Source organism: Ornithodoros turicata, chromosome 4 (assembly GCF_037126465.1).
Source record: "Ornithodoros turicata isolate Travis chromosome 4, ASM3712646v1, whole genome shotgun sequence".
Lineage (NCBI taxonomy): Eukaryota > Metazoa > Arthropoda > Arachnida > Ixodida > Argasidae > Ornithodoros > Ornithodoros turicata.
In genome coordinates this window covers 712,955-735,304 of record NC_088204.1, presented here as the reverse complement: position 1 = coordinate 735,304, position 22,350 = coordinate 712,955, and the positions used below count along the sequence as shown (strand labels likewise).

Below are 22,350 nucleotides of genomic sequence, written 5' to 3'. Positions count from 1 at the left end.
AGTGATCCTGCACCTATGAGGGGCATGGAAATTCGACAAGTCCTTTCGTTTCGCTTAGGCTACACTTTAAAAACAGAATTTGACCGCATAGCACGCTGTGCGCCAATTCCATCCGCGAATGATAGGGTTATCGCTTTTGATTCGAGGAGAGAGGGGGGCGTACGCCTTTTTGTGGCAATTTGGATATATCAAAACCAAAGCGGTCTATCATAAGCTTTATTTGAAACACATTTAGTGAAAGCCATTAAACTCCGACGCAACAGAGTCGGTGTCACTTCAGTCTCCTCTCCGCTTTCAGTTTCGCGTCCCTTCTCAATCACACCAAACTTCCAAAATGCCTCCGAGAACGTGTTGTGTGTAGGATGTAAAACCTAGTCATTTCTTCAGTGTTGTGTGTGTTCCTTGTCCTAGGTTTTTTTGTCGCTTTACAATGTACCATCTCGCCTGCACCCTCGCGCTTATACATGTTCTGAAATGAATTCAGGATTATTGACTGCTCAACACCATATCACACCCTGGAAAAGGCTAGAATTTGTACGTCACCGACCTGAAAAGGAACTCTGCAGGAATATATTTCAGCGCTCCGTTATACACCGATAAATGCGGTAATGTCATCGCTTCTGGCTCCAAGAGACACTCTTAGAAATGAACTTGACCGCATATAGCACATTCCTATATAGCCAACCATTTCGAATGATATCGTTATATTCCCTGATTTGTAGGAAACGGGTTTTTTGTGACACTTACGCTGTTCATAATTGTCACAAATCAGGGCAGATCCCATTTATGTTATTTCGTGTTACGAATGACACACAAGGCGCTCTACGACGTTGAAATGAATTTTGTTTTGGGAGAATACATTCGTCCACGTGACCCTGTTATTAGATCCAAAAGGAAAACTTGTTCCGTGACAACCACTATCATGCCAGAAACCTACGCGTAAAGTACACTTTTCCAAACCATTGTTGAACATACCGGGATTTCATTTCTGTAACGACAACGGTCTTTAACTTGGTATGCTCAACAAGTATATATATTTTCCGAGTGGCACATTTCGAGATGGCAGTTACCCTTGCCCAGTGAAATGTAGGCCCATTAATGACAGGCTTCGTTGGTGGTCTTCCTTTGCTTACAAGGAAAGAGCGAAGCCATTTACGCGCCGTATATTTTAATATAGCCACGGTTTTCTCAAGACAAGGATTAACCCCTAGTATATTATAGTTCCCAGAAGACGGACAGGATATACTACTCAACCTGTCAGGTACCGCAATATTTATATTTTTCTCGTATTATTTTTATCGATCCATAAAGATGGCTCTTTTTATTTTTCTCTATTCCATCAATCAGAAAGAGGTGTCTTTCTTTTTTGGGGAATAACTAAAACAGATCTCGCGGGATTATCTCTTTTATATCGGCAATTAATACCGGCTCATTTGACAAAATAAAATATGTATATACGAGCCTGAACAATATAACAGCTGTACAAGAAAGAAGATATTTATCGTGATCCCCGTAGACTGACGTCGGACCACCCAAGTTGTACACACTCTTGTAACTGACTCCGCGGCGAGTGTGTCGTTCTCGTCGGGCGGGACCACCTGCAACTTCGTGCAACTCTTAGGCGTCTCATAAAAGACCCATTGCGGAGTTGAAACGTTCAATCTTTAAACAACGAGAATTGGCCGAGACACGTAAGTCTCAAACGGTCACAAATGAACCAATTCAAACAACTTCCCGGTGTCTTTTCCCTGAGCTGTTTGACAATGTTTAGATTGAAATCGGAGGTTTCAAACTCAAGGCAGCGTCCTACTTTTAGGCTCTAAATAGGGAACCCTATACACTCTAAGAAAAAAAAAGGAGTAAAACGGGGAGCAATTGCAGCTTCTACTCCCCGTTTTAGTCCCCTAACCCAACATTTAGTCCCGACATTTACTCCCCAGGACTGCAAATTGTCACTAAACTTTGTCTCCTGAATGCAACAGTCTACGTAAATATGTCGTCAATTTGAGCGACATAACGCTGTATAACTCAGACAACGTAGCAATTTCCCAGCCAGCGCTTCTTTCTTCGCAAATTGTGCCCTATGTATCAGCGCGTGAAATGCAGTCTCCACTCTGTGACATTCATTTACTCCCGAAAGGGACTAATGCATTTAGTCCCCAAAAGGAGTAAAAGTACTCCTTGTTTTGTATGAGGCTTTGACAAAGAATGAGGTATTTTTTCCAGCAATATATATAAATCCCAGGAAAACGTGACGAGTATTTGCGAGCGTTTTGCTGGAGGGCTCCAAATGAAGAAGATGCCATAAAAGAAGGTTGTTCCACCCACCCAGTGACGCCTTTTAGCGGCAACGTATGCCACCCACGAAGGCGCGTGGGTGCCACGCGACCAACCTCTTTTCAAGTTATAGGAATTGAGAGAAACGCCTAGCTGGGTGGTCTGCTCAGAGGACCGCTTTTGGACACGAGAACGATGACATAGAGGGAGGGTTCTCGCACGGTAATAATGCAATTATTTATTTCTATACCTCAAAGTATTCTACACACATTTCGGTAAACGTTGTGGACTGTTGCGGGTGTTCAGAGAACCATATTATTATGACATCTGATAAAAACAACCACGACCTACGAATAAAGATTTCGTAGATGACCTTGAAGCTCGTTGCCCCCCTCACCCATTCTTCAAATGCTTACTTCTGTGTAACTGACTGTGAACCCTCCTATAGATTTCGGTAGTAGCTCATCACCAAATGAGCAGGAGGTGAGGAGCTGCTCATATTCACCGAATAGGGAGCAACTGCAAAGGGGATTGAACTATATGAACCGAATAGGGAACTGCGGGATTGAATGGCGGCTACCGAGGTTGCTTAGTGTGTCTGTTTCAAGTTTATGTAACAGCTTCGTCCTGCTTGTATGTAGCCAGAACACTTTCTCGTCCAGGGATTTCTTCGTGACACTCTATAGACCTCTCACTGTTTGTAAATAAATGACGTCATAGTGTTCGTCAGCGCCACCAATTTGGTAGAGTTGAACTAGAGTCACTAAATAAGTTACGCTTCAGAGTATCGACACTGAGTTCCAAGAGCGAGCATGCGCCATCTTGTTTCCGCGCCACGCCACCCACGCGCACGTGCACACGATGCTATCTATCGTGCGCGGGTGTTCGTTTCGTTTGGAAGCTGCAGCTGACGGCCTTGAGCTCACCGTGATATCCTCGGGACGCTCTGGTTGAGGATTATGTTAGCCGTCTTTGATCCTCAAATGGGGATCATATCGGAAACAAGATGGCGCTCTCCCTTGGACCTCAGTGTCGATACTCGAAGCGAAGAAGGTCGCGTACGAAGGCCACGCGACCTTCTTCGGTCCTACTTTTCTTTCAATAGGAGGCAGTGAACAAGTGTCCCAGCCCTCCCCTTCCGATTTGTTTGGGTTTCAGCCTGTCTACCAACATCATGATGACGTTTCTAGGGTAGAGGCAGCAGGTTTGATTAGGATATCTCGGATATTTACCTTGATTTCGGAGGGAGAACAATATTGCCAGGCATATTGTTCATACCTGTAACGTAAGAATTCGTGGGTTTGTCCCGAATAACAACATTCAACGAGGAGTTGGACCCATTTGTCAAAGGGGAGGACTTTAGACCTCTATCAGATCTTTGCATTCCTTCTGAGCAAGAACAGTTTTCCCATTGCACGTGTTCCTGTACAAACATTTATTGCTAGCCGAAGCATGTATTACGCATAAGCATATACAGGGTGTCCCAGAAAACGTGTCAAACTACACCACTGAGAGCCATGCGGTCAACGGCATTTGTTCTTACTAGGTTTTTGCCACCTCCTCATGTGAATGTCGTGTAACGTAAGTTTAATTATGTCAATTTTTGCGAACTGAAGTCGGAAATTTGCCATGTAAAGGTCACTTTTTTACCCCACCAATGTGAAGAGCGTTTCTAATTTACTCCAATGAATGATAATTGACAGGGGTATTCAGGAGCTATCCTATCGGGAAAAATAGCCGTTCATCATGCTCTACGGAGCTCCCACGAGATTGCGCGCGACGAATTTTTTCAGCGGCGTTGTCAGTCCGACGAAAGAAGGTTGGAAACCCAGCCGACCCCGGCATCGCAGAAAGAGATAACGCAGGAATGGCTTATCGCGCCCGACTTTAGCTGGGATAATGCTTTCCCTCTCCCAATTTCAGAAACTGGTGTTACTTTTTCTACACTGTTAAAACAGGACTTCACCACATAGCACGCTCATAGCCAACCAGCACCCTTTGTATTACCATAACTACTACCTTTGCATTGCCTCTCCCTCATAAGATGTATTTGAATAATATGTTTTCTTGCGGGACCGTTTAACAGTGTTTCCCCTCACGGTCCCTTATCTCAAGTGTGTTCCTCATTTTGTGTAGCACTAATAAACAAATAAACATAATTCCGAATGATATCATTCTGTGCATTGATTCGTTCAAGGGACACATTATCTTGTCCCAGATGGGGCCTCTCCGGAATGATGGTTGGCTAGGAGCGTGCTATGTGATGAAGATCTGTATTATCACACTGTGGGCTGGGTTTAGAACTTTCTTTCGTCGGACGATTGCGCTTAAAAAGTCCCCGCGCGTTATGGTCCGGTGCCCCGAAAAGCATGATGTTGGGCTATTTTTTTTCCGATGGGATAGCTCCTGAATATCACTGTCAGTTATCATGAGTGAATTCGGCACGCTCTTCATATTGGTGGGGTAAAAAAGTGACCTTTACTTGGCAAATTTCCGAGTTCAATTCTCAAATATTCACATAATTAAACTTACGATACCACATGGAGGTGGCAAAAACCTAAAAAGAAGGAATGTCGTTCACCGCATGGTTCTAGGTGGCGTAGTTTTTCTATTATCACTCAATGACACGTTTTCCTGGACACCCTGTATACTAGGCAGTAATGAATCCCAAGGCAATGCATTATACATTTCAGTAAGGCCCTTACTCAAATGTATAATGCATTACATTTTGAGACATTCCATTTATTACAGTACGTTTTGGGCATACTCATTACTTGAGTTGAATGTTTACTTATTTATTTATTTGTAATACTTCCGGCGATTGACTCGCCGTTGTATAGGAGGGACATACAAATGCAAGTATATAAGAACTGTGCGCATGTTCCAGCACTAATATAAACATAACTGAGTACAACAACAATATAAAAAAAAAAGCAAGAAGGAAAACCCTATGCCGACGAACAGGAATCCGCAGTGAGTACATAAAGGAAGTACCATATACAATATAGAAAGGAAACACGATCATGAGTCACGGTAATACATGAGATAAAAGAGGGGATGTTCTGGCACTGTGCCGTGTCGAAGCGCAGAGAAACCTCGCACAACACTCTTAAAAATGAACATCACCGCATAGCACGCTCCTAGCCAACCGTCATCTCCAATCATATGGTTATCTGCCCTAATTTGTTGAAAATGACACTTATGCCGTTCATAATTGTCACCAAAAAGGCGCACGCTACCATATCATTCGAGATGATGGTTGGCTGAGAGCGTGCTATGCGGCGAAGTTCATTTTTAAGAGTGAATGACCAGGCGTTTTCTCCCATTGTGGGCGAATGAACGAAAGAGAAAAATAGTCTGTGTACCTGGTAACACGTGATTGGCTGTTTTTGTCTTGTACTCATCTCACCAACATCCTCAGCGCTGTAATAAATCGTATACTGTAAAAAAATAAAAAAAAAATAAAAATTTATGAGGCCGACAACGGCGAGCCCTTTCACCCTGTAAACGTCTTCTTCTATATATATATATATATATATATATATAGGGTGAGGTAAAAGGATTATCAAACGGCCACGAAGTTTTACAGAAGTTTAAAAAAAGACGCGGAAACAGATTTTAGGGAAGTTAAAAACACTAGTTTATTACATGGGGAGACGTTAAAAAGTAAAATGGGCAAGGGGTCGACGTTTCGACAGTGGCACTGTCTTCGTCAGGACAAAAGATGCGTAGCTGATTACACTTTTCTTAAATAGGTTTGCTACATGACGTCATAATCGGTACGGGCACGCCACAGGCGTTTGTCAGTGAGTCAGATTCGGGAATATTCCAGAAGGTCAAGTCCGGGTGGTGATGTCATTCGCCGTAGGTCACTGTCCGCTTTGGGGAAAATTCCGGGAAGGGTGAGCGCTGCTTCAAACTTTGCTGAAAAAAAACAAAAAAAACAAAAAAAAAAAACGAAACGAAAAGGAGGAAAGTGTAGCTCATCTAGGCGGCCAAATTTCTTACCGTTGAAAGTGCTCCCAGATCTTCGTTAATGGTTGATTGGAATTTGTAAATGAGATAAGATTCGCGTTGTTCCCTGCACCGATCTGAGCTAAAATTTGACTGGAGAATAAAAAGTGACACGTTATTTAGTGAATGACCTGGTTGTTTGAAATGGCGAGAAACCGGGAGGTTTGGCTTTTTGGTAACGTCAGATCGGTGGTTGTTGAACCTGATCCGAAATGATGTTTTAGTCTGACCTACGTATTGTGCTTGGCACATGCCGCACTGAATGACATAAATGACGTTTGATGAATTACAGTCGAAGTCACCATTAATTTTGACGGAAAAATTGGAATTAGTACTTTTAAGTACTTGGGTGCTTTGCATTAATTTGCATATTTGACACCTTCGACCATCGCACGGGTGACAGCCGTTTCCTGGATGCGCTGCTTTGCTAACTTTAGAGCTAACTAGATTATCGTGCAGGTTGCGCGCACGCCTGTAGGTTACCCGCGGTGGCTGAGGGAAAATTTGTCCCATGCGCTCTGATTGGAGAAGGATACTATGATGACGGTTTAGTATATTGCTGCTTGGAATATTGCTGCTAAATGTTAAGATGAGGTTTACGGAACCATTATCTAACACGCGTTTGTGGTTTTCGAACAGGGATTTGCGATCTGCTTTGCGGGCTTTGTTTAGAGCGTCGTCAACTAAGCTAGGTGGAAATTGACGACCGATGAATGTTTCCCTAAGTTGAGCTAGATTTCTGTCCAAGTCAGCGTCGCTGGAACAGATGCGCCTGTATCGAAGTGCTTGGCTGTAAGGGATGGCAAGTTTAGTATGACGCGGGTGACAACTGTTAAATGCTAGATACTGTTGAGAGTCCGTAGGTTTACGGAACAGGTTTGTGGACAAGGCCCCGTTTGTTAACTTTACTTGGACATCGAGAAAGTTAACAGTTAAAGGGGAATAAGAATGGGTGAACTTGATGGCCGGATGCGCTTTGTTAAAGTCGCTGATAAATGTGATTAGGTCATCTTCTGAGTGTGGCCACACCATGAAGATGTCGTCGAGGAACCGCTTGTAAAGCGTGGGCTTCTTCAGGCGCTTAGACAGAAATTCTTCCTCTAGAGCTCCCATAAATATATTTGCATAGTTAGGTGCCATTTTTGTACCCATAGCCGTGCCCTGAACTTGCAAGTAGTGCTTACCGTCAAATTCGAAGTTGTTATTTTTCAGAATAAGATTGAGAAATGTGCATAGGACACAAGGATCGTAGGAGGTATCAGAATATTTTGAAAATGCCCTTTCAGCTGCAGCAATGCCATCCTCGTGGGGGATGTTAGTATATAAAGAGGAAACGTCTAGCGTGACTAGCAAACTGGAAGAAGGAGGCTGACATTCGCTTAGAACTTGAAGAAAGTGATTGGTGTCCTTAATGTAGGATGGTAGTTTAGGAGGTATATCTTTAAGAAGGTGGTCAACAAAGCTTGAAATGTTCTCGGTAGCTGTACCGTTGCATGAAACTATTGGGCGCCCTGGATTTCCAGGTTTATGGATTTTAGGGAGCATATAAAACCTGCCCGCTGCGGGGTCTTTGGGGAGTAGATAATCGTATAGGGTGGAATCTATCTTTTTACTTGCTTTTAGATCTTTTAGACTGCGGATAATATAAGCATATATTATAGCATATATATTATATATATAGCATATATAGCATATAGCATATATTATCCGCAGTCTAAAAGATCTAAAAGCAAGTAAAAAGATAGATTCCACCCTATACGATTATCTACTCCCCAAAGACCCCGCAGCGGGCAGGTTTTATATGCTCCCTAAAATCCATAAACCTGGAAATCCAGGGCGCCCAATAGTTTCATGCAACGGTACAGCTACCGAGAACATTTCAAGCTTTGTTGACCACCTTCTTAAAGATATACCTCCTAAACTACCATCCTACATTAAGGACACCAATCACTTTCTTCAAGTTCTAAGCGAATGTCAGCCTCCTTCTTCCAGTTTGCTAGTCACGCTAGACGTTTCCTCTTTATATACTAACATCCCCCACGAGGATGGCATTGCTGCAGCTGAAAGGGCATTTTCAAAATATTCTGATACCTCCTACGATCCTTGTGTCCTATGCACATTTCTCAATCTTATTCTGAAAAATAACAACTTCGAATTTGACGGTAAGCACTACTTGCAAGTTCAGGGCACGGCTATGGGTACAAAAATGGCACCTAACTATGCAAATATATTTATGGGAGCTCTAGAGGAAGAATTTCTGTCTAAGCGCCTGAAGAAGCCCACGCTTTACAAGCGGTTCCTCGACGACATCTTCATGGTGTGGCCACACTCAGAAGATGACCTAATCACATTTATCAGCGACTTTAACAAAGCGCATCCGGCCATCAAGTTCACCCATTCTTATTCCCCTTTAACTGTTAACTTTCTCGATGTCCAAGTAAAGTTAACAAACGGGGCCTTGTCCACAAACCTGTTCCGTAAACCTACGGACTCTCAACAGTATCTAGCATTTAACAGTTGTCACCCGCGTCATACTAAACTTGCCATCCCTTACAGCCAAGCACTTCGATACAGGCGCATCTGTTCCAGCGACGCTGACTTGGACAGAAATCTAGCTCAACTTAGGGAAACATTCATCGGTCGTCAATTTCCACCTAGCTTAGTTGACGACGCTCTAAACAAAGCCCGCAAAGCAGATCGCAAATCCCTGTTCGAAAACCACAAACGCGTGTTAGATAATGGTTCCGTAAACCTCATCTTAACATTTAGCAGCAATATTCCAAGCAGCAATATACTAAACCGTCATCATAGTATCCTTCTCCAATCAGAGCGCATGGGACAAATTTTCCCTCAGCCACCGCGGGTAACCTACAGGCGTGCGCGCAACCTGCACGATAATCTAGTTAGCTCTAAAGTTAGCAAAGCAGCGCATCCAGGAAACGGCTGTCACCCGTGCGATGGTCGAAGGTGTCAAATATGCAAATTAATGCAAAGCACCCAAGTACTTAAAAGTACTAATTCCAATTTTTCCGTCAAAATTAATGGTGACTTCGACTGTAATTCATCAAACGTCATTTATGTCATTCAGTGCGGCATGTGCCAAGCACAATACGTAGGTCAGACTAAAACATCATTTCGGATCAGGTTCAACAACCACCGATCTGACGTTACCAAAAAGCCAAACCTCCCGGTTTCTCGCCATTTCAAACAACCAGGTCATTCACTAAATAACGTGTCACTTTTTATTCTCCAGTCAAATTTTAGCTCAGATCGGTGCAGGGAACAACGCGAATCTTATCTCATTTACAAATTCCAATCAACCATTAACGAAGATCTGGGAGCACTTTCAACGGTAAGAAATTTGGCCGCCTAGATGAGCTACACTTTCCTCCTTTTCGTTTCGTTTTTTTTTTTTTTGTTTTTTTTTGTTTTTTTTTCAGCAAAGTTTGAAGCAGCGCTCACCCTTCCCGGAATTTTCCCCAAAGCGGACAGTGACCTACGGCGAATGACATCACCACCCGGACTTGACCTTCTGGAATATTCCCGAATCTGACTCACTGACAAACGCCTGTGGCGTGCCCGTACCGATTATGACGTCATGTAGCAAACCTATTTAAGAAAAGTGTAATCAGCTACGCATCTTTTGTCCTGACGAAGACAGTGCCACTGTCGAAACGTCGACCCCTTGCCCATTTTACTTTTTAACGTCTCCCCATGTAATAAACTAGTGTTTTTAACTTCCCTAAAATCTGTTTCCGCGTCTTTTTTTAAACTTATATATATATATATATATATATATATATATATATATATATATATATATATATATATATTTTTTTTTCCTCTTTGCGCGGGCGAGTTACGGCGAATCTCAAATTGTCAGTAAAAAATAAAATAATAAAGTAAACTTCTCGAGTACTCGATTTCCCGATAGGCCAAGTCCCGTGAGTGTCACTTTATTGGCGAGTACAATATTTCGCGATTATATCGTCATCGTAGGAATCGCGAAAATTAATATATCGCGAATGTAAATACGAAGATACATATGAGCGTTGTTTCCGCGCAAATTCGCTCGCACCGATTTGGGGGATATTCGTGTTACCGTTACCTATAATCAGGGGGTTTCTGATCATATTTCTATCTTCGCATTGCGTTCAATTGTTCCAGATTGTGTATCTACCGTGCTGGCTAAGGCTCTCAGAAAAACTCTGGATCCGCCCCCTCCTATATAATACAGGACGTTATGAAGGCTTCTGGGAGAATGCCAGAGCGAAGCGGGACATAACTAAATAACTAAATAGAAAAATGCTGCATGCCGATGACGAGAGAAAAGGAACGTCTCTGTATCTCGTTGACTCGCGATAACTTACATAAACATTAGGCGGCCTCGGTAGCCGCCATTCATTCCATTATCACCCCCAGAGACCTATATGCAGTGATGGCCAGTAGTTAACTACAGTAGTTAAACTACCTGATTGTAGTTAAAAAGTAGTTATCAACTACCTGCAGAAATGTAGTACTAGTTAAACTACTATTTCGAGTAGTTAACTACAGTAGTTAGGTTACTGCATGCGCCAACTACTTCCGATTTTGCCGCAAGCTTTACGGCACGATTGTACTTCCGATTTTTACCTCGAGCTACTTATTTGATGAGAACGGAGCAATTGTGTCGTGCATGCGTACGAAATCTTCACTTTTATCGCTGCTTGTGATTCATACTGAGGTGTCCAAGAACACTATAGAATGGGATTGGTGTTGATGGACAACGTTAAGTAGTTAGAGATGTAGTTAAAGAAGTAGTTTTAACTACCTCCCCTGAAAAGTAGTTGAACTACTAGTTAAACTACTCCAACGCAAAGTAGTTATAGTTAAACTACTGTAGAAGTAGTATATGTATAGGGGTACTCCCTATTTAGTGACTCTATATATGTATCCAAATGCGGAAAGCCTTTCTGGGCATATGGTGCTCAAAACAGCCTTCTTTTATTCACTTGCTGCTTATAAGTAATGTTCTGTTTGGAGTATGTAAATAAATAAATAAGGTCCAATGACCTGTTAGCGCCGCGAAGCAGCTGTGGCTATGAGCGGTGTACAGAGAGGACATTCGTCAGGAAAACCTGAATGGGCGTCACCTCCTATGCACCGCGGGAAGAGCTGCACTAAGCCATCGTAAAAACAGAACTTGACCAACCATTGCCAAGAATGATAGGGTTATCGCTTTTGATTCCAGGAGAGAGGGAGGCGTACGCCTTTTTGTGCCAATTTGGATATACGAAAATTACCACTCTCTTCGAATCAACCCTATATCATTGTTGGCAATGGTTGGCGCAGAGCGTGCTGTGCTGTGCTGTGTGTGTGCGTGTTTTGTTTTTAGAGTGCATGTATACAAATTGCCACAAAAAGGCGTACGCCCCCCTCTCTTTTCGAATCAGAAGCGATAACCCTTTCATTCGTGGCAATTGTTGGCACACAGCGTGTTACGCGGTCAAGTTCGGTTTTTAGTGTGCAGGAAGATGTCGATTCCTCCTTGTCATTGAAGGCATCATCATGGACCGTTCTCGTATAGTCGTGATGGGCGTGATGGCAAGTAAATCACATCAATAAGTCCTGGTCACGTGTTTCTTCCTCAACATACTACACTCTTAGAAACGAACCGCACAGCACGATCATATAGCCAACCATCATCACGCGTGATATCGTTGTCTACCCTGATTTGTTGGAAACGGGAGGCGTACGTCTTTTTTGTGACAATTATGAACAGCATAAATGTCACAAAAAGGCGTACCCCTCCCGTTCTCAACAAATAAGGGCACATAACGATAAAAAGCGATAAAAACCGGGCTGTTTGGTGGTACATCTAAAAGCGATAAAACCCCGGTGCAGGGGACACAAAGAGACAACACAGACGAAGCACTGACTGACAAACAACTTTAATGGCAGGGACACATCTTAAATTTGGCCTTGGCTGCCACTAGGGGTCGGGTGTGCAGTTGGTGTATTTAAGATGTGTCCCTGCCATTAAAGTTGTTTGTCAGTCAGTGCTTCGTCTGTGTTGTCTCTTTGTGTCCCCTGCACCGGGGTTTTATCGCTTTTACACATAACGATATCACATCACGATGTCACAAAAAGGCGTACGCCCACCTTCGAATCGGAAGCGATAACCCTATCTTTCTTGGAAATGGTTTGCGCAAAGCATGCTATGCGGTCAAGTTCTCTTTTTAGAGTGTGGTAATTGCGACAAAAAGGCGTACGCCTCCCTTTCTCCTCGAATCCCCATTATTTCTTCTGTCATCGTCATCATCACTTATTATTACTACTATTTAATGTCCAGTTATTAGCAATAGTGGTTCGGCTATGTGTTTTATTCTCTGTACCCCTATGATAGTATCCAGTCAAAGTATGCTCCTCGCACTCATCCGTACAAACATCGCAGGGTAAATGAGTTCTATTGTCGGGGCACGTTGCTCCTCCTGGGCCGACTTGACAGGCAAACCTCCCTAGAATCAGATTACATTTCATTGGATCGGAACGCCACCTGTTGACGTACGTCATCATTATATGCATAAGGAAAAAAAAAAAAAGACAGACACAAGAACTATACAGAACGGAAAAATTCAAGTGCATGGGCTCCGTAAAATAAACTCGTTAGTTGCCCTCGAGTTTTCTTCATCTATGCCACCAGACGCACATTGTTTGAAGATGATAAAAATATTTTCCTCGACATACACAAATACTTATCTATATATACTGGGGCCTGGTCGCGTTAATTCCACTCGTTTCCATCGGCTGAGAGCACAAAGTTGTGCAGCGTAAAAGAGGTGTCCTGAGTGTCTTATGCATATATGGAGCAGACACAGTTGCTAATTCTAGATAATAAAAAAAATAGAAATAAAAAGACCGGTGGAAGAACCCGTCCAACGGTTCTTTGCAGAGTATAAGGAGGAAGCTTACCGGCGTATCCACCAGGGGGGCGTTGTCCGTCCGGCTGGAAGCGAAGCCTCGCATTCCAAACGCATTCACAAATCAATACATCAGCCAATAAATACCAACAGTAGCTCCTCTGAGAAGAGATTTCATCCAGATGGGTGGAGCCAGCGACGTCATCCGTGACGTAGCTCGACAAAAGCTCCACCCATCACCTGTGGCATCTCGTGCGCTGCTGTGACAACCAAGTGCGGTCCAGGCAGTTGGAAAGCGAAACACCCGATTATTAGCTTGGCGAGAGAGCCACCACGTGAGTGTGGCACACCAATGGGAACTACAACATCGGAATGTTATCAACCAATGAGAGACGCCGCTTTCTGACGACTTGGGTGGTCTCTGTCCTTCTTTATTTATTTGTTTATTAACGTGGACGCCGCCGGCCGAGTTACAACCAGAAATGTGTACGCTTCCAAGAAAGAGGGCTTTTCCACGACGGACACGATCACAACGCTGTGTGGACATTGCCTATAAGGGTACAGTGTCGTGTGGGTCAAACCCCGATTCCTCCCGATTTAACCCGATTTACCCCCAATCCCAAACGCATGTCACGTGACTATCTAGTAGCAGTCTGTACGCGTGTCTGACGTAAATATTTGAGCTCAAGAATAAACAGCAACAGCATTAAAAGTATCTGTACCTTTAACTGCGGGCCTTTCACAATAACAGCGAACACCTTTGGGTGTGTTTCTGACCACCATACAAAAGGGTGTTCATGTGGACACCCTTTCACACAGTGTGTGTCGTTTAAAAAAAAAACACTTTTAGTATGGGTGTTATACTAATAAAAACTGGAGTAGATTTCCACGTGACATTCGACCAGCTGGGGTGCTTGGCGTGCGTCTCCGGCGCACGGTGCTGGAAGCAATGTTTACTTCCACCCAATACTATATCGTCCTCAGCCGGTGTTGTATCTACGATCTTGAGACAAGCAAGCCGACTCATAGGATACACATTTAGGTGCTACTGGCGAACATGTACGAAATTACCAGGGAAATAGCGTGTTTAAGAAGGACAGCACAGGTGAACTGGAACGCTTTCATAAGCTGGTCGTCGTCCTCATGCGCGGTCAGCGTCGATACCTGCCCGACTCGGTCAGCTAGACTAGCCCGACCGAGGCCCGGCTCGCAGTCGCAATGTGGCGGACACTGTACACAGCTCAGACCACACATACTTGGAACGCGCAGCTTTTCATGCGGCTTGTATATACTTGTAGCAACACGTGGCTGTCCACGCCGCTGCGAGGGCGAGATCCATAACATGGCCAAGTCGAAAATAACTGGACGCCTGTTGGAGGGAGCACCCAGGTACATGGCTGCTTTGATTTCAAAACATATGTCGAGTATTAAATGCTGCGAAAGAATGGCTCACAAAAGCTCGGCACTACTGAGGCCGCAGTCGAAAGGACTTTGAGGTCTAGGGCCGGCCCTTAGCAGTGCTCTATGGGCGTCAGGTCAAAGGGGCCGGTATACGTGAGTGCTGTGGAGGACCATCGCGAAGCATGTGGAGGTCTGGAACGCAGCCCACTGTGGTCGAGGTTGTCTGCATGCCAATGGGCCAAGCGTAGGAGATGGAGATGCGTCTAGTACGGTCGACAGGAGCGTGTGGCTCGGAAAGGTTGACGCACGAGGTGGACCATCGTGCAGGGGAGTTGAATAAGCGTCACCCCCAAGCGGATGGTGAAGGGCTGAGTTGTCTATATACCGAACTGAGGTCAGCAAGTGTAGAGGAGATGGCCACCTGAACTCCAGGGTGTTGCTGATAGAAGTGACTGTCGTCGGTTTAATAACGAAATCCGTGCTACGAGACAGCCTCAAAATGGGGTATAGGATGATCCGACATATAGGGCGAGACTTCACTGGCAGCCACCAGAGCCGGCCATTAATGGGTCATGCCAGAGTCGTATATTAAAAGGGAGTCTGGCCATTAATGGGTCATGCCTATACCTAAAGCTCCACCCACTTTTTCAGCTTTCCGACCAATGAAGTCTTGAAATATGGGGCGCTATCAATCAGCCTATCCTCACTATTTGCCCCCCTATCCAACATGGGCAGTGCCATTTTGGGTGGCAAGTGGATTGGATGGGATTGAAATGGATACCTCTCGCAATCTGCAAAAGTAGTGGATTGTTGGTGCAAATTTGATAAGCGCCACCTAGGGAGCGTAAGGCACGTCGGGAATTGTCGTCTGCTTCCGTCGTTGTACCGCTGCCGGCAGAACCACCTGGTGGGACACATTCTGTTGTCGGTATGATTTTTAAAGAAATCTACATGAATAGTTGGAATATAAGAGGCAAGAATGTTTATATCCATGAAATCCAGCTGTTAAAAATAAGATTGTACAGCACAGCGTCGTTTTGTTATGATTTCGTTGTGATCGCCGTGTTCACTAGGCCTAACACCGGCGACAAAACGTAGTATTTTTCAGTTAGATATTGATGGATGAGCATAAGTTGAAACTGATTTCCGAGAAATTTATATTAGGATGTACATTTGCAGCGTAAAATCAGGTTAGTCTGTGAAAATTTTTTGTCACGAAATCCCCGCTTCACTGTGTTTGTTTTCGTCGCCATTTTGGGTGGCAGTATGGTGTCATGGCGACCCCCTTGGTAAAAAGCAAACCAATCAGTGGAGCGAAACTGTAATTGACCAGTGGAGCCTCTTTTTGTGACTCCTCCCAATGGCCAGACTCCCTTTTAATATACGGCTCTGGACTGGTCAAAACGGTTCTGACAACAGCTTTGCCAGTTGTTTCTTTTTTCTTTCAGCTCGGAGCGCTCTGGTTTAGAGCATTGGTATCGCCAGTCGCCATAAGGAAGCCGCCACTCGATGTCGATGGGATCGAGTTTTATGCCGGCCACCATTTCGGCAACTTCTAAAACCGGCATTCTTTTCGCGGAACCTTTGAAGAAACGAAGGACGCAGGTATATCTTCAACTGGGGGAGACACTTGTGATCGGAAAACGCAGAAATGTTCGTATTAAAGATGTTCGTCCGCTTTTAGTTGGACTTGACGGTGAAAAGGATCATTTTGATAGGGAAAACTACGGGCCTGAGTCAAGAGGGCGCAGAAAAAGCAGCTCGAAATATCTTTTCTCGTTATTAAATGGTTAATGTATGTTATTCGAGTATGTCCTAAGGACACCGGGCATTTTTCGATCTTCGTTTGTACCAATCCAAGAAAAGTCGAACAGAAAGGTAATTTCTTGGCGAATTAATTGGTACGCGTATTTCCGTTTCTTCTAACGCTTATGTGTATAGCAGGTTCAGACCATGCTTCTTTTGCGCTGCCATGTTTATGATTGCACCCCTTATCTTTCCTTCACCCCTGCGCTAAATATACCAGTTGCAAAGTGGCGTGGACTGTGTTTGAGAACGTTGTTGTGTCCGTTTTTGCCACCTTCCTCAAAAGGCAGTCTCTCTGTACCATCGACAACGACATTGTGAACAAAACTGTGCATAGTCACAGTAGGACTAATAAAACTAACAACTGAGCGAGACAACGTAAAATAACCCAAGGATATTCATTGTTTTGTGGCAATTATCTTGCGCTTCTTTCTCAACATATCAATCGAGGATAAACTGACTTTTCTTTCTTCCAGCTCTTTTGTTTCGCAATCAGTGACGCGTGGAAAGTGATAGGAGACCACACACAGAGAACCTCCCTCGTCCCAGAACGTCCCCCTGCATGCTGATTGAAACCAACACCATCAAACTGCGTTATCGTACTACAAACGACCGTAATAATAATAACAACGGCAAAATACGTTTTTTTTTTCTTCTTTTATCTGCCAATCATCCGACAGCTACGCCGAAGGGAATGTTCTACTAATTGGCCCTTCTTTTTATATATGTATATATATATTGCGGGGCGTTAGCTGAGGAGGGGGACCTTTTATGTTTGTACAGTCATTTTTATTAGGGTGATTTTTTCCTCTGGACACACGAGAAATGCGTTATTCATGGTCTCGTTTCGGAGCGTGTGTATCATGCTGATTATGAATGATGATCACAACGAGACTTTCTTTTCGTGTTTACGAGGACCCGTGGCCCCAAAATAAATATCCTCTTTCTTTTCACTATTTTTCTTTGCCAAAAAGTAATGGTCCTTAAAGAAAAAGGCGTTTTCCAAGACTGGATAGATGAAAAGAACTGAACACTCGGAATCTGTACATATATTCTGATGGACCCCAGTACCTTCTCGACGATCGAATGCCCAGCATAGTGTTGAGCCGGCTATATAGCAGTGAGGCGTCCACAGGAAAATGTTTCGGGGTCGGTTCCATGGGCGTGTGGAAGGAGGATTTCACCCTCGTTCCCCTCCTCCAAATGAGCAATTCCGAGGGATCTAGTGCAGGACTTTGACGCTGGTTCAAAAATAGAAAGAGTCGATCCGCACGAGGACATTCTCATTTCCTTAGAGGTGGCTCCTCCGACCATCATGACCGCGAGGTCCTTTTAGAAAATAACAGTCTAAACAACGTGACATCAGATACTTATCTGGTCGCGTAAGCTTTATTCGCGCAACACAGGACGAAAACCGGAAGTCCCGAGCCGGAAGCACATCCTGTGTGGATGTGTCTCGGAGGTTAACAGACGACAAAAGATCGTTTGCAGTTCAGATGTTTAGGTGCATGCTTTAGCGGAGCCAAGGTTCCTCGCAATGAACGTTACGTTGTCAACGTGGAGCTGAGCGTGGATCAGGACTGCTCTTATGGCGGCGGACATGAAAGAGACGATCAACGTTACAGTAGTACAAAATTGGACGCTGTACTGGGATGTGACCACGGCGAGAGATGACATCCGATTTCCCGAGACGGCATCGAACGTAATGTTCGTCGTGGTGTCCGTGTTCTCCGTTCTGGGCACAGTGGCCAACTTGCTAACCCTAACAGCACTGACAAGAAATCCGAGACTTTGTCGAAGAGCGACCACAACTTTTGTACTCAATTTGGCGTTGGCTGATTGTGTGTTCAGTTGTGCGACAGGGCCATTGGATGCAGCCGTTTTTTATCATCGCTATTGGCCTTACAGCACGGTTAGTATGGAGTCACAGTATTGGCCATTAATTGCTGACTGCGTGCCGATAAACGATGTGTCTCTTTCTAATATTTGGCGCCACGGTATTAGCCTTTTGCTCTATGTACTGTATTGGCTTCGTTTTCCTCGTGCAGTTTTATGCTACTTGAGGGCTGTTCTCCGCTATGGCTTGCGTATATAGTCACATGAGTCAGTAACTAACGTCGTCGTAATATGGAGTGGACGACAAGGTTGGACGACGGTTTCAGATTGCAAATGATATTTTTCGGGGAAGGGATGCTTGCAACAAAAAGTCGGTTGGGCACCGTCGTTTCACTCGTACCACCGTATATTTGTTGTAAAAAAAAAAAAAAAAAACAACACTAAATTTATAACCCCAAGTCCCGGGCTCCGAGCCCTATTCCTGACCAGACGTCTATAGACAAATATACACTGTTAAAAAAATAACTAAGACACAAAAGAACATAGCAAAATCAGCGGTATGTAGAGGAAACTAAACTAAAGGGGAACGAGAGGACTAACAAAATTCAACTAATCGCAGAGTCTGTGCACGGCAGTGGCCTTGCTGCGTCACCTGACTGTTGGAGCTTCCTTGTTTAGCATCCAGCTGATCACAATAAACCGCTACATGAGCGTGTTCCATCCTTCCTGGTACTGCACCAGCGGAGGCAGCTGTCTTCTTATGGTGGCTACCAGTTGGATAGCTCCAGCAGTCCTTTTGCTGCCGCCCACTATTAGGACCTCGGGAAGTTTTGGCTACGACAGCCGAGAAGCTAGTTGCACTATATCGAGGTAAGTTCTTCTCTGCACACTGCTGCAATCCGAGGATGAGACAACGCTTTCAAATATATGCCGGAAGATGCACGTACCATGCTGTAGTTGGACATAAATTGAACAACGGTTGACTCGGGGTCACTCGAGTGCGCGGGAACAAACAAGTTGATTAGCATAACGGTCTGGACTAGTGGAACGAGAAACGGTATATAGAAAATGTTTGTCTCGTGTATGTTGGTACGCAGAGGAAGCGACTCCCTGTATAAAGCATTCCTGTACCTGTCCTCTGCCTGCATACCCATCGTGACTTTCCTCCGATGTTATCCTTCCCTCTTCCTGGCTTTGAGGCGTTCGCAAAGACGGCTCACGTTGCATTCCGTGTCTGCAATGAAGCTAGAGTCCATAGCTACACAAGACAAGACCTTTGTCAACGTCAACAGGTACGCAGATACCGGTTTTGCATTTGCACTGAGTTCCCATTTGAAAAAAAAAAATGAAACGATATATTGTTGTCTGTAACAGTAGATAAATTTTATCCAGCTCGACTGTTTCAGGGCCCCATCGCTCGTGCAGCTGTCACCCCGTAAGATGTCAACCGCCCCAAGACCGGATCGCGAGAAACAACTTTTGCTCGTCATCGTGGCCATCTTCGGAGCCTTCCTCGTGTGCTACGTTCCCATCTTGGTGGTAACGGGCTTAGACGTCGCGGTCGAGTACCCTTGGCTACGGTTGCTTACCTATCTCACCTTCTACGCGTCTGCCTGGGCTAATCCCCTTATCTACGTGGTTATGAGCAGGGAGTACCGGCAGGCATATGTGGCGCTCATCACCGGCACAGGTCACGTGAGAGATTCAGACAGCAGTTAAACGGACGGCAACTGTGTCCACGAATGTGACGTTCTTCGTAAATAAAAGAGTTCCCTTTTTCATTCGAGAGTTGCTCTGAGGCGTCCACAGGACTGGCCCTTTTTATCGTTATCGGGGGTCGATATATGGAACAAGTATCGACCTGAGAGTTCCTGTGTCGTCTGCAGATGGATATCCGCATCATATCGGCGGATAAAATACGAATAATGATTGCGGATCAGTCGGATGTGAAGATGAAATGTATGGAGCAAATATGTCTGTTGAGGATAAATGAGCGAAGGAATGACGATACAAACGATCTAAATAAGATGTCGGTTGTATTCTGTGGATGACGCTTTTAGAGAGAAATTGTCCTTAGCGATATGGACCAACAGTTTGTGAGCTCGTCCTTCAAACAAAGATCCACTCCGGGAAATGTTTGCAGACGAGGCCTTTCGGTCCAGCTTTGGGGAGGGCCTGTGTATGCAGGAGACGAGTTTCTTCACCATTGTACAAATAGAAACCGAAGGCATACGAAGCTCATGAAACAATGTGCATCGTTCAAGTCGTGCTGACAAGACAACGGGTTTCGTCAAAACCACAAGTGATAACATTGCGTACGGACGCTGCGTCGCAATCTATAAAAAACTCAACTTGACCGGACAGCACGCTCTGCACCAATCATTGCCACGAATGATAGGCTTATCGCTTCTGATTCCAAGAGACCTCCCTGTCTCTTGGAATCAGAAGCGATAACCCTATCATTGATAGCAATGGTTGGAGCAGAGCGTGCTATCCGGTCAAGTTGAGCCTTTAGAGTTTCCCTTAGAAGTCGGCCCAGGACGCACATTCCTGCCCACCTCTGTGAGGCCGGCGAGCTCTTTCACCACCATCCGCGAACGGAGAACCGGCCTCTCTGTCAACATGGAGCTTGCAAGAAAAAAAGATTTCTGTCACGTCAGAATACGTCAACAGCCCAGCGGATTGCACGCACGCAGTGAAGCATCATTGTGTTTTCTTCTTGAATTGTTTTCACCCCGAATCAACTGTGGCCGCATAGAGAGAGTTGATGGTGCTCAGCCTATGGTAGGACTCTCCTAAGGGTAAGAGAAAATGGCACCATTTCATAAGGATGGACGGTGGACAAACATCTTCCAGGTCCATAAAAAGATAAAGGTTTTATTGTTGGAACACAACAAAGTGGTTGTCCTTATTAGAGAGAGAAGACCACCGGAGCGACACGAACGCGTGAAGAAGACCACCCACGTCGCTCTCAAAATAATTACCTTTTATCCTCATAATTCAGTGGATAAAATGCTCCCGGTTATAACGATCAACCGAGTCGTCCTTCACAAATAGGTGCAACTACTGCGGGCGAATCCGATTGGAGAAAATACCTTCACTTCACCTTTTACCACGTGTCCGACAAAATGGTCGGGTAATCTCGCAAAATAAACAGCGCGTTCACACGTTCCAATTACCGGGCGTTTACAACCATTCAAATACGCGTGACTTTGACGAATTTAGAGATTCCGAACCGAACGAGTTGCACTATACAGGGTGTGTGCAGAAAAACATGACCCGCATTTCTACATGTAACTCGTTGTCTACTTAGCCGAGGAACTTCCGGTGGCGCACGACGGCGTATTTATGCGTGCGAAAGCTACAAAAAAATCCTGGAAGCCATACTTAGTGTAAAAAAATAAACAGAGCGCGCAAACATGGGCTTCCATGCATTAGAATAGGGCAGCCATGACAGTGCATTGTAGTGCATTTCCGTCTCATGAGAGTTATGTGCAGGCACCGCTAGGGGTACTGCCGATGAGCATCCATGTGGGACATCGTTTCGATTTATGCACCGATAGCTCCCCTAGCGGTACTTGAACACAACTCTCCTACGTGCACCATGTTACCCTTTCACATACACCCTGTTGTCCACCATGTTGCCCTATTCTGATGCACGGAAGCCGACGTTTTCGTTGTTCCGTTTATTTTTTAAGCTGGGTATGGCTTCCACAATTTTTCTACAGATTTCGCACGCATAAATGCGCCATCGTGCACCACCGGAAGTTCGTTAGTTAGGTAGGCAACAAGCTATGTGCCTAAATGCGGGTCATGTTTTTCTGCACACACCCTGTATATTACCCTGCGAAGAGCAGCGGTTTATCCAGAATCGCAAGCACGTGGGGTCATTATTTTATCTATCATTTGCCAACGTGTGTCTAAACTTGAAACAACACTGGCACGGGAAAAAAAGCACAGGGGTGGATGACGCACTTGAGCTTTCAGAGTACCACTAGCGCCACGGCGAGGCACTAGCGGGCGTAACCAGCCTGCACTTGGCTTTCGTTTGACTTCATGTCGGCGGGATGGAGAACATCAACCGCAGGTCGTGCTAGATATCAAAATGAATATATTC

General features: G+C 44.7%; 1 protein-coding gene across 5 annotated transcripts in view; it reads left to right on the top strand.

The window, feature by feature from the left end:
* LOC135390590 (G-protein coupled receptor moody-like) overlaps positions 1-20,014 on the top strand; it is a 38,516-nt gene extending 18,502 nt beyond the window's left edge. For 2 of the 5 annotated variants that reach the window (XM_064620341.1, XM_064620342.1), the window contains 3 exons: positions 18,853-19,103; positions 19,331-19,525; positions 19,640-20,014. In XM_064620341.1, coding sequence (XP_064476411.1) covers positions 18,853-19,103; positions 19,331-19,525; positions 19,640-19,952 — 759 coding nt within the window. In that variant the 3' untranslated portion in view covers positions 19,953-20,014. Of the gene's footprint in view, positions 1-16,039; positions 16,197-17,858; positions 18,310-18,852; positions 19,104-19,330; positions 19,526-19,625 lie in introns of those variants that run through there. The other 3 variants (XM_064620340.1, XM_064620338.1, XM_064620339.1) reach the window with 3 other exon arrangements.
* Positions 20,015-22,350: the final 2,336 nt, after the last annotated feature.